The 16,717-nt window shown below is 40.8% G+C and overlaps 1 protein-coding gene across 10 annotated transcripts in view; it reads right to left on the reverse strand.

The window, feature by feature from the left end:
* Positions 1 to 16,717, reverse strand: part of TANC2 (tetratricopeptide repeat, ankyrin repeat and coiled-coil containing 2) — a 252,991-nt gene that overhangs the window by 137,695 nt on the left and 98,579 nt on the right. For 8 of the 10 annotated variants that reach the window (XM_072886241.1, XM_072886243.1, XM_072886235.1 and 5 more), the window contains one exon: positions 14,583 to 14,762. In XM_072886241.1, coding sequence (XP_072742342.1) covers positions 14,583 to 14,762 — 180 coding nt within the window. The remainder of the gene's footprint in view (positions 1 to 14,582; positions 14,763 to 16,717) is intronic. The other 2 variants (XM_072886245.1, XM_072886242.1) reach the window with 1 other exon arrangement.

Raw genomic sequence — 16,717 nt, forward strand, 5'->3', positions numbered from 1 at the left:
GCTATTTTCCACAAAGGCAACTCCCAGAACAAACACTTGTTTCGTAACCTGCCTCAGAAGTGCTGCCTTATCCCAGCTCGCACCTGCCTCGGTTCTTCTCTGCATCTTCAGGGCCCTTATCTTCCCTTTTTCACTTTATCTTTATCCTTTGTCAAATTGAGTATTCTTTCTCCCCCTCTGAACTGAAGCTTCATTTTTTCCATCTACACTTTCTCCCTATCCAGCTTTCACAGTATCTGATAGCTGTCCCATCTCCTCGCAATGCTGATGCCTTCATCTTCCAACCGGCCCCTATCATACCTTCTCTCCTCTTCTGCTCACTCTCCTGTTGCCCATTGTCCTGGTTTCAGATGAGATAGAGTTAATTTTCTTTAGAGTAGCTGGTATGGGGCTATGTTTTGGATTTGTGCTGAAAACAGTGTTGATAATACAGAGATGTTTTAGTTGTTGCTGCACTAGCCAAGGACTTTTCAGCTTCCCATGCTCTGCCAGGTGCAGAAGCAGCTGGGAGGGGACACAGCCAGGAAGGTTGATCCAAACTGACCAAAGGGCTATTCCATACCACATGACGTCATGCTCAGTATATAAAGCTGGGGAAGAAGAAGGAAGGGGGGACATTTGGAGTGATGGCGTTTGTCTTCCCAAGTAACCGTTACGCGTGATGGAGCCCTGCTTTCCTGGAGATGGCTGAACACCTGCCTGCCCATGGGAAGTAGTGAATGCATTCCTTGCTTTGCTTTGTTTGCGTGCGCGGCTTTTGCTTTACCTATTAAACTGTCTTTATCTCAACCCTCGAATTTTCTTACTTTTGCTCTTCCGATTCTCTCCCCCATCCCACCAGGGGGGAGTGAGCGAGCGGCTGCGTGGTGCTTAGTTCCTGGCTGGGGCTAAACCACGACACCCATTTTGAGGACTCCAAAGCAGATCAAGAGAAGCAAGCGAGGCGAGGGGCCTTTACAGCCCTCTTTCAGACCCTCTAAACAGATTTGATACTTTGCAGAAACAGAGAAGATGAAAGGAGACAGAAATTCAATACAAAAGCTCCAAGAATGCTGCTGAGACAACAGGCAAAATCCCACCAAGTCTGACAGCTGGCTGCCTTGGCCCTCAGCTCTTGTAGTCCCAACCTTCTCTACATCAGTGCGAGCTGGTGCAGTGTCCGGCTGCACATCTACAGCAATTCCCCTGTGGCTTTTGTATTCATTGCTGGAAAATCTTTAAGTTAGGTATTACAGTGTGAAAGCTTCCCCAGCTGTCAGTTATTACCATCAGCAGTAACAGCACTGCCAATAAGAATAATTTAACAGTTAGAACATACAGAATTACAGTGCTCATAGTCATTTATTTAAAGGTAGGGTTGGGGATTTTTTGGAGGGGGACAGCTGATTGGTTTTGTTGAAGCTAATTTTTCTTTGCATTTAGTTCCTTTTTAAAAAGTAACTGGTTTATTCATAAATATGTGGTTATAGTAGAAGCTCAGCTTGGCAAGAGGTTGGATTTCCTGCCTTTTTGGTATAGCTCCTTTAGATTTACATTTTTCCTAAGAGCAACAGTAATATGAATTAAGTGCTGGACAAGCTTATTCACCTGTTCAAACTGTTTCTAGAAATTTCAAAGCATGCCCTAGGAAGAACTGCAGAAAGCAAAGTGCTTAGTCTTTTCTTTTTTTTTTTTTTTTTTCATGAAATGAAATGAAGATGCAAACCTTTGACAAAAGCTGAAGTTTAAGGGGCTGTTTAAATTCACTTAGAAATCGTTCTCTGTAGCCGTATACTCATTAAACAGAAAATTGGACATTCTAATAGGAAAAAAAAAAACCACAAAGAACTTAAACCACCAACTTGTCTAAATAGATCTTGATCTGAAAGATTCTACCACTGAACAGAAAGAAAAGAGTAAGTCTTGCTTCCTGAAGAAATAGGGTAGACAGGAATCTGTATACAAAAAATCCGTCTATGGTACATTTATGGAGAAAAATCACGGAAACACTGTAAAAGAATAAAACAGGCAAAACCAGAAGAATGTAGAAGAGCAAGCAACAGTCCAGATCTTTCACCTCTGCATGAACTAACATGATACTCAAACACATCCTGCTGAAAACAAGGGTACGTAAACAAGTCTTTGTTTTCTTAAGAGGTGAAATTTTAAAACACTGGGAGAGAACAATATTAGGTTTAAATTAGCATCTGCCAATCCAGACTTACAAAAGCTGACCAATGCATTTCCTCTGCTTAAATTTTATGGTATCTGACATTGCAAAACAAAGGGCACTACAGCTTTAGAACAAACTTGACATCAAGCTAAGTTATAACTGCATGATTATCACATAAGGAAATATTTATAGTGCAAAAACCACTTATTTCTGAAATCAAACTATAACACAATGCTATATACTGTTTCGATGCAAAGATGAAAGCAGAAATTTAATCTTGTGTGTATAAACAAACCAAATGTGCAATGTTTAGATAGTTATTGCATAGCAGTGCTGGGTATTTGGCAATCAGAAAGAGTGTTTCAGCACAACAATGTATTTATACACACATAAATGCCTTCTGTCCAAATATAAGCTTTTAACAAATATGGTATGAGATAAAACTAAGCCCATATGTTCTGTAGCAGTGATTCCTTTACTAGAAGACAATGTGGAGCTATTCATTCTCATCCCCTTATGCAACCTGCCCTCGGATTAAGTGGGCAGCAAGAATCTGTCTATTTTCCAGAGCAGTACCAGCAACAGGTACGGATCCACATCGCTCATTTCCTCCTGTGCAAGACAGAAAAGCTTTTAGAAATGTTCTAATATTTCAGAAAATTTTCATCTCCCATTTCCATGCCTCTTGCCTATATAACCAGGATGATTTAGGAACACAATTCCAAAAGTATCCTTTCTAACTGGGGGCATGGAGGGAGGGAGAGGATAAAGAAATGACAACTGTGTGTTTAAAAAATGCTGAAGAACAATTGACTGTCAAGACCTAAAGAAGCACCTGGTGAGGCATCAGGCTCAATGCAGTCTGCCATCGCTGTTAGACACAGAGGTCCTTCAAACAAGCCAACAGTAACCCTTTCAAAACCACTTGGTGAAATCAGGCCGTCATATCGCAATCTTCAGCCAAGTTGGTACCCACCAACTCATCAGAGTCTCAGCGTCTGCATTGGGACAAAGTCCTGAGCGAAGAGGCGCTTGGGCAGCCATCACAAGCCCCAACCAAGTTCGGACCATGACTGACATGGACCAGACCTGTGGGTCCCATGGGATCTGAGGAAGGAGCTCTCCGAGATTGAAGGCCATGCAGCCCGGTGACATTAGTTACAACACGGTACACATCAGGACCCTAAATATCTGGTTTAATAAATACAAAGGTACTCAACCAAATAAACATTGGAAACCAAGATTTGGTGGGTTCCCCCACCTTCCGTCAAAGACTTCAAAACAGTTTGGGTTAATTTGTTTTCTCATTTCATTTAGCTGTAGGATGTTTCTTCTTTGTTGACAGAAAAAAATGCCCATCTCCACACGCAGTATAAAAATCTCTGGCCTGTCAGCTGTAGTTCAACAAACTGGGTACTTAGAGGGCTATTGTTTAAACTGTTAAGAAAGCTGACGCTGGAATAAGAAAGCAGCTCATTTAGAAACGTATACTCACATTATCTACTTGGAAAAAAAAAATCAAGAACTGTATCTTGGTAACAAACAATGTGTTATTTCTTAATGAAGTGCACAGAAGAGGGATGGATTATACTAATGCGTATTTTGAGGTGCAAGAACCATTGGTAAAGGTTTCTGTCTACAGAAGGTATGAAGGTCTATAGGAACACAGCTTGAATGTTGGGCCAAAGACATCTTTGATACAACTCCAAATCATATGCACGTGGTTAAATCAGCAATATATCCAGGAATGGAATTACACAGCATCAACAGCTACTCAAGGGAAGTCACCACAGAGCAAGGAAAGAGATAGCAAGCGCCAAAGCAATGGTCCAGAGACACAGATCAACCTCAATTCTCAACTTTCTGTCTGTTTTGGGCACTGGTCAGGGATCTGCGATGAAAACCCAGCATGCACCTCTGCAATAGATGACCCCATCACAACACACGGCTGTACACGTGCTGCGGGAATTTTTAACACACGGCATCACTCCAAACTTAGCGATAATACTGGGTTGTGATGAGCCTGACCAAAGCTTCCTACATGGTTAGAGGCAAGCAGGTACAGATGACATCAGAAATTAACTTTTGCAAAAGCAATGGTCAGTCTTCGGACAAATAATCCAACCCAAGAACCCAGTGTGATCATGCAGGGCACAGCAAGGAGAGTTTCCAAAACAGGTTCTCTTGTTGTTCTAGAAGTAGGAAAGGATTAGAAAACAAGCAGCCCAGTTGGGCTTCTTCCAAAAGGGAGCATGCTGTGAAGGCCCCTCTGCTCACAAGAAGTGGCACGATCAAATGCATCTTTGAGGGCATGCCCTAGGAGCGGGAAGAGGAAAGATGTAGCAAAGGGAAGAGCGATGGCCTGATTTAATTCCACAGGAGGCTTCCTACACCACCTTCTCTTGCTATAGAAACCTCTTAGCTATGTCTAAAAATTAAAATTCTCACACACCAGAAGTGTAATCGTGACAGATGCTCCATTTTGTGCAGCACCAGTGTGAATTAAGGACAGACTTCTAGCTCTGAGCTTCTGAAAAGCCATGGAGGTTCAGGGCTACTTTGTTTGGTTTTTTTACGTTATCTGCACTAAACATAAATCTTTGGGGTTCTCCTTTTGTTTAAGCATATCTACAAGTATCTGAAATGAAAAGCTATTATCACCTTCTCCCGGCTATAGTGCTGTGATGACGTGTTTACCCCATCCTCAGCAAGTCTGAGCAGTTATACAGCCTCGATGCAAAAAAAAAATCCTAGGGAAGAGCAAATGATAAAGGTTCTGCAGGCCCGGCAGGCAGGCAATCTCACACACAAACATCAAGGGAAAGCATGTGGGATTTTCTGCATATCTCTATTATGATTTCTGTTCTGTCAATACGGGAGGCAGTTGTGTGTCAAAACAAGACAGAATTGGGTTCATCTTGTAAGCAGCATTTGGGAAAATCCATGCTAAGACTGGTTAGTGACTTTCAAAAGCCAATAAAAATATGATATGCCAGTTTTTTCCTTCCCTTCATTTAAAAAATAAAAGTTACATCCAAACTATCCTGAAATTAATGCAGAAGCGTGACGAGTTTGACAGGTCTCCAACAAAAGAAAAGCCCTCAATATAGGATTTGGTTTAATCCAAAAAGTTACAAATAGATGCACTATTTATCTGTATTAATTTCAGGGGCAGGTTTGAAGCCCCAAAAACTTAAGTGGGAAATTTACTGATTTCACATAAAGAGTTATGTTTGTTTAATAAAGATAAATGTACATATGTGGGTAGCACAGAGACACATTCATCCACCTGTTTTATTTCGACAAGCCCAGTTGGTTGCCATTTAAGTATACGCCTGTCAAAACAAATCACAAGTCCAAAAATAATGGATGAAGCATCCCAAAAATGAATAGTTAAGAACTGACACAACAGGAAAAAAAATATTCAGCATACATCTTTGTAAGTGAAAGAGGATCCTCCTTCTCCAGCAGGTTTCATTGCTGGAGACATTAGGGTTTGCCACGCTAGAGTACAAGACAGGACCAAAAACGCAGGTGCCAAAACCACAATGAAATGTTGCTTGTGTGCGTGTGTGTGTGTTTTACGTCATTTTTTTAAAAAGGGACGACTCAATAATTCTGACAAAATACAAGTTTTCTACTTGTTAAACCTCTGGATAGCCACAGACTGCAATGCATCAGGGAAAATCAAATGGGAAATGAATTATGCCCAGAACACATTACGCATCTTGAAAAAACCCTGAATCTAACGGCACTTTACAGACAACTCAGTCCTTGTCGTTACTGTGCAGTTCAGCAATGCAAGAGTGGGCCTCCAATCCAACCTCCACTCCTACACGAAAAACATGAATTTCAGATCAATGTCACGCTGACAGTATGACAGTTAAAGAAAGCAATAAAAAGAAATGTAAGCGTACTGCAAACAGTATGGTATAAAAATACCTTAAAAGGATGAAAGCCTGTCCTGACACCAACAATTTTAAGCACAACACCCCTCAAAAATTAGGTGCAACATGAGCACTAGGCACTTGAATAGCTTTTCCTCTTATTATACCTTGAAAGTGGTTGGTTATGTATTTGTATTTTTCCTAGTAGCACTGAATTAAAAATCTCACTCTTTTAGTGAGAAGCAAAAATCTCTCACCCAGCACACAGAGATTTTATAATCCACTCCAATCTAATCTGTGCTCATTTTGCAATACAAAAGAAAAACCTTATCTCAATCTCATTGTTCTCAAAATTTAAAAACAAAACACTCTTGATATCTGTAGTATTTTTCAATACCCTCCTCAGTAGTCCTTTCATATTTTAGGAATGCTGAAAAGTGGAATTTTTTCATTGCTCATTCATTTTACATTTTGTATGTGAAATTGTGCACATCCTAGCAAGCAGGCAACAAACTCGGATTATGTAAAAGTATTACAACTACAAGACAATAACCCAAGCAGCATAACCCTTACCGACACTAAAAACCTTCTAATAATGGCTTCCTTGTAAACTAGGAGCATCAGAATCCCTTATTCTGCACTGATTTTCTGCAGAGTTAAAGCAGGCCGAGGAATGCCTAACACAATTTAAATCAAAGTCCGTGCAAGACAAATCACTGGAATACTCACAAGGCTTTGTTTTCTCTCCCCCTCACCTGAGAGCGTGCAATCTTGCAGCAGGAAGTCAGCAAGCCTGTTAATTCATGGGTACCGATGCCTTGAGAGCAGCACTCCAGTAAAGATCCTCCTCTGGTCCACACCTCTCCCTAGCGCTAGCTCCATATTGCTGCTCACAACGTCAGGATGATGTTACAGGTGACACCTCCCGCCGCTGATGTCAAGCTCGGTTCCCAAAAGCACAACCACTGTCTCCCTGCGGCGCCTACGGCCCCTAACAAGCATCACTTCTGCATCCTCCCTGTCCCCAGGGAGCAGGCTGGAAGATGATTTCAGAAAAGCTCACGGACACAGAGCTTTCCCTCTTCGTTAAGTCTCTTGGCATTAAAGAGCCTTTCCTTCCAGAATGCGGCAGCAAATGTAGACTATATGCTTCCCTTGGGGGAAAAATGAAGTATTTTTACAGTTTCTTTCTATGGTGCAGTTTAATTTGCTCTTTTGTTAGAGCAAACTGCTGAAAGAATAGGTAAATAATGGCGCAGTATACCGGAGTGAATGATTCACTGATGCTCTCCTGAACATTTTGGAGTAAGCCGAAGGGCTAGCAATGCAGCCCAGGACCAGAGCTGATGAATGGTGCAGTGCTGCTGTTGTCATGGCAACTAAGAGAAAAAAAGCAGCCCCATATAAGGAGCTGTGACATGGATTCTGGGAACGATTTATACTAAAAGGCTGTAAGCCCTTGGATGCTTTAAAGCTGCAGCATCCCCTTATCCTCGGTTGGATACAGGTTTCATTGTTAAGACTGAAGCAGTCGGCACAAATCATCGCACGCACAATCGCATTCATCCAAGACACGTTTGCATTGGGAGCATTGTACCAAAACACAACGAAAGAACATGATTTTGCAGTGTTTTCAAATAATTGAAATTGAAATAATTGAAATTATTAAGTAAAGGAAACGGCAGGATGCTAACAATGACCCAGAGTAACATCTGTGAAGACCGAGGGCACCAGTGAGACCCACAGACTGCATGCAGCGGCACCCAGGTAAGCTCTGTCTCTGTGGGAGCAAGCCTGAGATGAACCAAACTGCAGCACCATCAGGTGGCTGACTGCCTGAGCGGCAGTGCCACCGACCAGAGATCCAGCCACTCCTCCTCCAGACAGGCAAATATCTGCACGTTCACCTGTAAACCGGTCGCTGTTGTGCAGCGAAGGCTGGCAGTGCCCCTAAAGCATCTCCAGGTAAAGCAGTGGTGAAAGCCAACTTGTACATACAGTTGCCACAGCAAGCTATAAACAAGACCAAGGCTTATAGTCCATGCTAACACAGAAGGGAACAAAACACATTATTTTACACAATCACCATCAGATGCTTTTCACTTAATGCACGTGCTCAAATAGACAATACACCATGATCAAGAGAACTGCAACTATTTCACCAAAAGCTGACACAACACTAGTTCTGAAGTCTCTGCTCAGCAATTGAAATTTAAACTTTTAGAAATTCTTTCCATTTATTAACTGATTTTATCTGAACAAACACGTACAGGCACAGCCAGCTTCTCCCCAACACTCACATACCTAAAGCAGCTGCCTCATCATCTCTCACGTTCACACCCAGCTGAGTTAGTGCATTAGTTTCGAGAGAATAAGTAGTCCCAGAGGGCTGCAATTATTAATCTGGGTTTGTCACCATTAAACAAGAAACAATTAGTTTTCAAGTAGAGAGATCTCGGCTTGTTTAGTCCCACAATTACAATTAGCATCAAGAATATTTAATCATTTGCTAAAGATACAGAGAAGGAAGAAATAACAATCCTTATGGCTATTTCCAAGAGATACAGAAGAGGACGCAGAGGGACAGGGTGACAACAAGACCCCAGATCTCCCATTTCCCAGCACTACAAATGACATGGGTGATGGTGGCACAGGGGACATTGCCTGTGGGTGTCCCCAGCCCGGCTGGATCTGGGGGGTGTTGAGAACCACGATGGTGGGTTCTCACTGGTGTCACAGGGAAGAGCGGGTCCCCATCCCGCTTAGCTCTGCTCTCGCCATCTTTGAAGGATCTAGTGAAAGAGTATGTGTTTTCTTTAGGAAAGCGGATGGTGTTGATTGCCCAAACACACCTAGAACATTCCTACTTGTTTTATTAAGTTTATTCTTAGGGAAAGTTCCCACGTTCCCAAAGCACAAGGGAGGAATGTTCTCAAAGCGGGGGGACTTGCAATGAAATCAGTTCCTCAGGCCCATGTCTTCAAAGGTGCCAAAGCATCTAATTCACACTGGATACAGGAGGAATGAGGCCTTTGAGAATCCAAGGCTAAACATGTAGGCCACTTTTAGAAAAACATGATTTATTTCCTAAATTTCTTGATAATATTCTTTGCTCCTCCCTCTGTGCATGGGCACTCACACACATATGCTCTTTCTGAAAGAATCCTAAAGCTTGCAATCTGTCATTCAATAAACAGAAACAGCCAAGTATGGTGATGAATAAAATTATCCCTGCGCATATAAATCTACAGCATGTAAATTAAAAATCTTTCCTGAGGAGGAGTTAGGGGCGGCACTGGGCTTTGTGCAAACCCTTTGCACGTGCTGGGTTCCACATCAATCGAATAAAGCATGGGTAGATGAGTCTTTCAGCCCAATATCACATCTTTTAACCTAATACAACGCTGGGTACTATTTCTGGCATTGATTCAGGAAAGCACTTAGATACATTCATCTCTATGAGCACCCTCCTGAAAAGCGATGCTTTCCTGAATGAAGGTATACAATGCAACTGCATTATTTTATTTGCAGCCATGGCTTTGAGTCATCATTGATACACTTGTGATGTATAGCAGAATATTTAACCCAACAGTTTTGAAAATGTTGCTCTCTTTGTGCAGTAAGCATTGTAACTTTTAAGTGCTAATTTTATTCCAGACAGAAATCAAAATGGTGTCTTCTACATACTTATCCTGGGCTCGTAGGGGTTTTTTTCTTTTTATGATGTATTTTTCACATTACACTTGCTAATAAAGCCACTGTTGTTATAAAAAAGTTATTAAACCGCATAAACTGAGGTTGAACACGCCGATCTAAAATATGTTCTTAGCCACTGCTAAACAATAGGTTATACAGGCAGCAGAGGGAGAGCTGATTACTTATGCTTACTATTACTTCACCCCTTAGAGCTGCAATGACCTTAGTATTTCTTAATCACCAGACTATTCAGCAGAGTGAAAATTGCAACCATACTGAATATTTATCAACCTCTGAATCCAGCCAAGTCCCCATACACAGAAAACCCAGATATCAACACATTAGCAAGTGACCTCAGTTCCTCTGGAAAGAAACTTAACGCACCGCGTAACGTGTTCCTATGGCTTTTTACCAAGAGCGGACATTTTAACAGTTCTGTGGATGAAAAGCTGACGTGTTTACAAATCAGCCAGGTTAAGAACTTTAAAAGATTATATTATAAAGAAACAAAGAAAGAAATAGACAGACAGACAGCATTGCTATTTCTACTGGGCAAGTTTCTCTGCACCATACAGGTTTCTTTTCCTTTTTAAGGGGCTAAGTTAAACCCCAAGTTAACATGACACCCCCTGATGCCCATGAGAAGGGGCCATCTCAGTAGCTGCTTTCCCCTCCCCATCGGAGCTGACAAACCTACTCTACTACACTGGAACGGCCACATGCAGATCCAGAATGACCCAAGATACTTTAGCCCTCCAACCTGAGCAAATCATCCTGTGAAGAGCCTAAGAAGTCTTTTGTATTTAAATTTTCATCTCTGAAGAATTCCAGAAAGCATAAATGCAGAAGTTGGTACAGTCACTTTTTGTTGCAAATGGTCTTAGGAATTAAATCTTTAGTAAAAAAAAATTATGCGAGACAACAAAGTTTTTTATGTAACAGTACCATTCCACTATCCAACCCCTCTACAGATATGGAAATTATGACATGAATGGGTTAGTCACACACAAATGTATGTGAGAAGTGAACAGCATGAAAAAGCCCCTACAATTGGATAATTTCTCAACAATTTTCTATGCTCTGAAGGCCGCTTTGAAAAATCCATGTGGCAACTGTCAGACGGACAAAAGCCTCTCTTTGTAATACTTCAGTTTCCCAGAATCACCCTCATCCTTCTTCCAAAAGGAATCACTGCTGTTATTGTGTCGGATTAACAACTGGACAGCACAACCAGACAAAGCAGAAGAGGAAACCGCCACAGCCAGCGAGACTTTGTGAAATGTCTCCATGCATTTACTGTCAAACTGCTGGCTGCTTATTTTTATCTGAAAGCTCCCACAGTCACATGGAGATTTTTTGAACCAAGGTGCTTATCAATTCTACCAGATTTTGAGTATGCTACGATGGCACTTACAAGACTTCTGTAAAATCAGAGAGGGGTACTGGGCAAAACTGGGGAGAAACACATTAAAAAAAAGTACAAGGCTGTGAATTTGTCTTCACAAATCTCATGTTAGGTCCAAATTTTCTTTGTTGTACAGATCATGCTGTTTTACTAATGAATAAAAATTAGGAGGGTCTTTACAAACTGCCAGTTGATATCCCCCAGAAAAAACATCAAAACAAAACAAAAACAAAAAACCCCAACTTTTTATTTGCTGATATAGTAAATGGCCATTCAACAGCCATCTCTTTCTGCAGCTGAGGGATTTTTTTTTTTGCTTTTTAAATCTCTCAGATTAGTAGTAAGAGAGATGATAGGGAATAGTTGAAGAAACGTGACAAATACTATGAATAACAAAGAGCGGAAAGCATTACTTTCCCAGTTCCTTTACACGTTACCTTAATGAAAGTAAACAAATTCCTATAATGACTGCATGAGGATGTAAAATAAACACCTTCCTTTTACAATATCAACAGTAAATTAAAATAATAATTTTAAAAATCATGCTAACCCACCAACGCACTGGAACATACTTTGAATTCTAAGTATATCAGGAGCTCCACTGAAGCCATCAAGACACGTACGTGCAAAACATTATCATGTGTTTTCACACTATACCGGATTGGGTCCAGCCAGAACAGGATATTTAAAACAAATGGAAAAGTATGCAAGTAGAAGGCAGACGTAGCCATCTTCCCTATCAACTTCCAATAGGTTCTTTGGGAGGCCCCAAAACTGACCTCCGAACAAAACCAGGAGCCTACACTTTTATTCTCCTGCTTTTGTGTAATAACAATTATCAGCATTTTATTGACGTCACCCTGTTTTGTACACCTCTTGTTCAAGTCTGTATTCCATCACATATGGTTTCCAAACCAGACCAAAGAGGAGTATGCATTCTCACCAGCTGAACGTCTATGGCACGGCTCTGCGAGACCACCCCACCGGTGTTCGAGCACATGTTTCAGCCAGCTGCCCACACCCCTAAGTCTGCATGAATCACCATCCCTTTCTTTGAATTACTACCTGCAAAAGCCACTGCTGGAATTCCAGTATCTGGTCTTTTGAGGAACTAACAGGACGCTCCAAACAGCAGCCCTGCCAAATTCAACAAAAGCTTTCTGAGTTTGGAGTTAAATGGAGTCTGACCTGTTTCCACCTGGAAAAAGATCATTATGAATACATGGAGCTTAATCTGCTAGGCTGAATTGGTGTGATTTTGAGAAGTGGGAGGAGGTTAACGTCTGTTGACAAGCCAGAGGTCCAGCAGATCTACACCAAGGCAGCTTGCTGAGCTGGCTGCAAGTTGTTAGAGAGATGGACCTGCTGTGGTGTAAGAAAAATTGCTCTTTCCATAGGGTACAGCTCAAACCCTCCGCAAATATTTCAGAGAAGAGTAATGAACTGTTCAAGTACACACATGAATATAATGTTTGAGCTACAACAGGGGAGCATATAAACACAAAGGATTATAGTCAAAAGAAGGGGACAGAAGCGTAATGAATGAGATAAAGATATTACAAAGGCCAAACTATTTGTAAAATATAATGCTTTTCATCCTTTCCTAACTGAAAAAAAGGTCTATGGAACTGGCTAGTATTACCTGCCTCTACTAAGGAAGCCACATAAAACAAAGAAGAAAATCCTTGCAAGTAACTCAGAAACTAAAAGGAAGAGGAAACTGGATGAATGTGAGGATCATGGGAGAAAACTCAGGAAAGGCAGGAGAAAACTAGTTATACATTACACAATCAATTAAACAAGTACAAACATGCTGTGAGAAGAAAAAATAGCCTTGATTTATTTTTGTCATTTTTCACAACCTATGCTTTTCGCGGCAGGAAGGTTGTGGATTCCACACCTACCCATTACTACGTGGCACAACAAGAAAAAAAAAAAAAAAAGAAAAAAAAAGAGTTCATCGCAAGCACACACAGAATTCCCACCCTGCTAAGTGCTGCAAGCAGCGTATTCATACCGGCACAAAGTAGCGATAACTAGAATAAAAACTAATGAGGTTTTAGAGACACTAAGCTGAAATGGATTGCATTTTGAAACTGCTTTTATAATCCGCTACTGAATTTTATGATTCTAAAAGTCAAAAATGAGCTTTTAAAAGTGAAGCTTGTTTTAGCAGCTACTCCGGTAAAGTCCAATACATCGTGTTCTTAGCTGTGCCGTAAAAGAGAAGGAAGTGCCAATGGACAAACAGAAAGGAGCTCTGAACATCCAGCTGCACAGCCCTGACTCAGGACTGCAAACTGAAGGATACTCCTAAGAAGGAAGCGTTTCAAAAAAAACCCCAAATCCACAAAATCCCACAAATCCCTCCAAGTGTCACATCATCAACCTTCCTGAAGAACCGGCCTCTGAACTACACAGCTGCTCTCATTTCCACTAAGAAGGTGGTTTAGGCCTTCACATTTTAAGGCAGAACTTCAGCCACACTTTAGAAGTTCTTAGTGATGGGAAACTCACACTGAGGGCAGCTGAGTAAGGCACTGGAACTTCTTTTTTAAACTATTTTCATGTCCTTTTATATCTCCTTCTGCCTGATTCTCTTGCACCTCTTGAGCTCCACTGCTACCGAACGCGCTCAGGCTGCCATGAGATCCCGCAACGTGACTCTGTCACGATTCAGGAATCTCTTCCTCCTGTCCTTTTCAATTTCTCCTTTCACTAAAGGGCAGGGAAAACAAAAGCTACAAAGTGTACCAGAGCTCCCTTTTGTAAGCATAGATCTGATTATATTGGGAAAGAGTTCTTTTTGGAGGTTTCTCTCAGTACAAATGCAGTACACTGGCTGATCATTTTTAAAGATGGGCACGGAGGGATGTCAGATTTTTGGCAAGAAGCGAGTTTCTCAAAGCTGCTACCAGCAGAAATACGATGTCAGGCTTTTAAATGGATGTTAGACTCCAAGTGCTTTTGAAAATCCAAATACTTTAAAATCTCTAGGTGTTCAAACCACAATCTCAGCAGATTAGATAAACAAAACAGTTTAAAAATATGCATGAACTATGAAAAAAAAAAATCACTTTGCTGTATAAGTTTATCATTTTTCTGATGTATTCTCTGGGCATTCAAAATTTTAGCATGAAGTTCTTTAAAATTACTGTAACACTTCCACTGTGCATAAACCACAAGACAAAGTGGAACTGAAAGACACTCTGCTAGAAATTTCTCAGAAAACTAGAGAATATTTGTAAAACAGAGAGATCATTTGCCGAACAGAAAGATTTCTGTCAGTATGAAACCCAATCCATTCCTGGTTTTGACTGAAGTAGCTGCTATAATAAACAAATGATGACTTGTATACAGAAGCTTGTTCAAAGCGTTTTCTTACAGATTTTTGCACCAACGGACCTTAAAAGCCCCACTGAACTTTATTTAAAGTCCTTACCAGTTAACTTCTTCACAGGTTGGAGCCGAACACTGATAGACTGATGTGTGAGTAAGGGGGAGGATGGAAGGGAGCGGGACATGCCCTCCATAATCCGAATGTGCTGCATACCTTCGGTCACTGGGAGTGGCGGAATAGCGTAGTCTGGTTCAAAAGCACAGTCGTTCTCTGTGGAGGTGCCTGGTGGGAATATAAAAAGGAACTGGTCAGAATACAAGGCCGTCTCCTGCTTTTATCATTCCTAGACAGAGGGCTGTCTGGCTCGGGTGAGCCCAGCCGCAGAGCCAGCTTGCCACACGCCGCTCTCAGTCCTGCAGGGAGCAGGGACGGCTGCTTTCTCGTGTTCATCTTGCCCAGTCTCGACACTTCCCTTGAAGAAATTGTATTTCTGGAACAGCATCTCAGCACACCTCTTTAGATTATGAACAGCAGAACCATGAAGAATTTATTTCAATTTTTTTAATTTGTATTTCAGAGTCCTAGAGTCACCAGTTTTAAATATAATTCAGACAAAGCAATAATCCTTTTACTGGTAAGTTGTGCGTTTAGATTGTGTATTTCTAAAAAACCTTCCAGCTGAATTAAATTTCAACATGAGGACCTTTAGCCAAAAAAAAAAAAAAAACAAACACACACCACACACCACCAACAAAAAACCCAAACCCCAAAATAGAAGAACAAAAGCCTCTGAAAGCAGCCACCTCCAGCTCTCGCCTAACAAAGGCACAGAAGCACCCAGAGCCACACAAAGCCTGTACGGGGGTCGCATCACTACACAGAAGACACCAAATAACATGACAACAAGTGGAGCTAGAACAATAAAGGCACATATTGCTAACTGTTGCAATAAATATTAATGACAAATGAAGGGCAGGTGCTCCAGATCAGGAAGAGTTGGGAGCTGTAAGGTTCCTCCTGTTAGCTGCAGAATATGGAAACCCCTGGTCAAGAACACTTGGTTCTCCACCTCTAGTCAGTAAGATTAACAACCTCACATGGACAACTAATAATTCATCTGCAAAACCAACTTAAAACTGTTAACGTTAATATTTCATCACAGATAATGCAAGAAGATTACACTCGTGCCACACCTTTAGGAGATGGATTTTAGCTTTTAGTGCCTACTAATGTTTTTCCTCCATAAAAACATTTATTATTTGATTTCCACTGGATAGCTGTGTGGTTCTCAATGGCTTGTGAGAATACGTTTAAAAGAAAAAATTTAACTCCTGGATAGAAAGGTCAACAGACAAAAATGGGGAGAAAACAAAAGGGTAAGTGCCTCAAATACATGGCACTCCAGAGGAGGTGATGGACTAACTCTATTCCAGATAGCAAAAGGACAACGTGAACAACCCAATGTATTATTTATGATTGGAGGAAAAACCCATACTGAAATAACTGTCAAAAATCTTGGACAAGCTCCTGAAGCGTACTAAGAGGCAGTATTATTTGTGGCTAAAATCCATCCATTTTTGATGCCAACTTTCAGGAACATCTCTCAGCATTTTTGTATCATCCTCTACAAGAAACCAAACCAAACACTAACACCCTTTACACACACACTATTTTTGACAGTTCAAAATATGACTTTTACTCTCTTGCTTACTAAACACTTGCCACATTCACAGTAGTTTACTGAACAGATATGTGAAGTCCAGTCCTTAAAGAGGTGGTTTTCTTTAACTTCTGTATGCTCTAATAAGTATGCTACAGTTTGATATGTTTTATTCATCAGACTGTCATTATTGCCACAAACTACGAGCCAGACACTGGTGTTTTTCTATTCATTTCATGCTGCTCTAATTAAGTGTGCACACGAATGCTCTAACGGAGTACATCCCTTTAAGGGGGAACAGATCATTGTTATTTTGTTTTGTGTTTAAAAGATGCTTTTGCTGACAATATCATGCCTTTTATATATATATATATATATATATATATATATATATATATATATATATATATATCCAAATATATATATGTGTATACACTCATAGATATTAAAAAAAAAAAAAAAATTGGCTATAGTCAGAGAAAACTAGAATTACTGCCTTACCACCTTTCCCCTGCAGTTACTACCATTTCTATGTGAGCAGCAGCTCAGCCTTGCTTCTCAACCTGAGACTGTCCGA

Source organism: Ciconia boyciana, chromosome 22 (genome assembly GCF_034638445.1).
Source record: "Ciconia boyciana chromosome 22, ASM3463844v1, whole genome shotgun sequence".
Taxonomy (NCBI): domain Eukaryota; kingdom Metazoa; phylum Chordata; class Aves; order Ciconiiformes; family Ciconiidae; genus Ciconia; species Ciconia boyciana.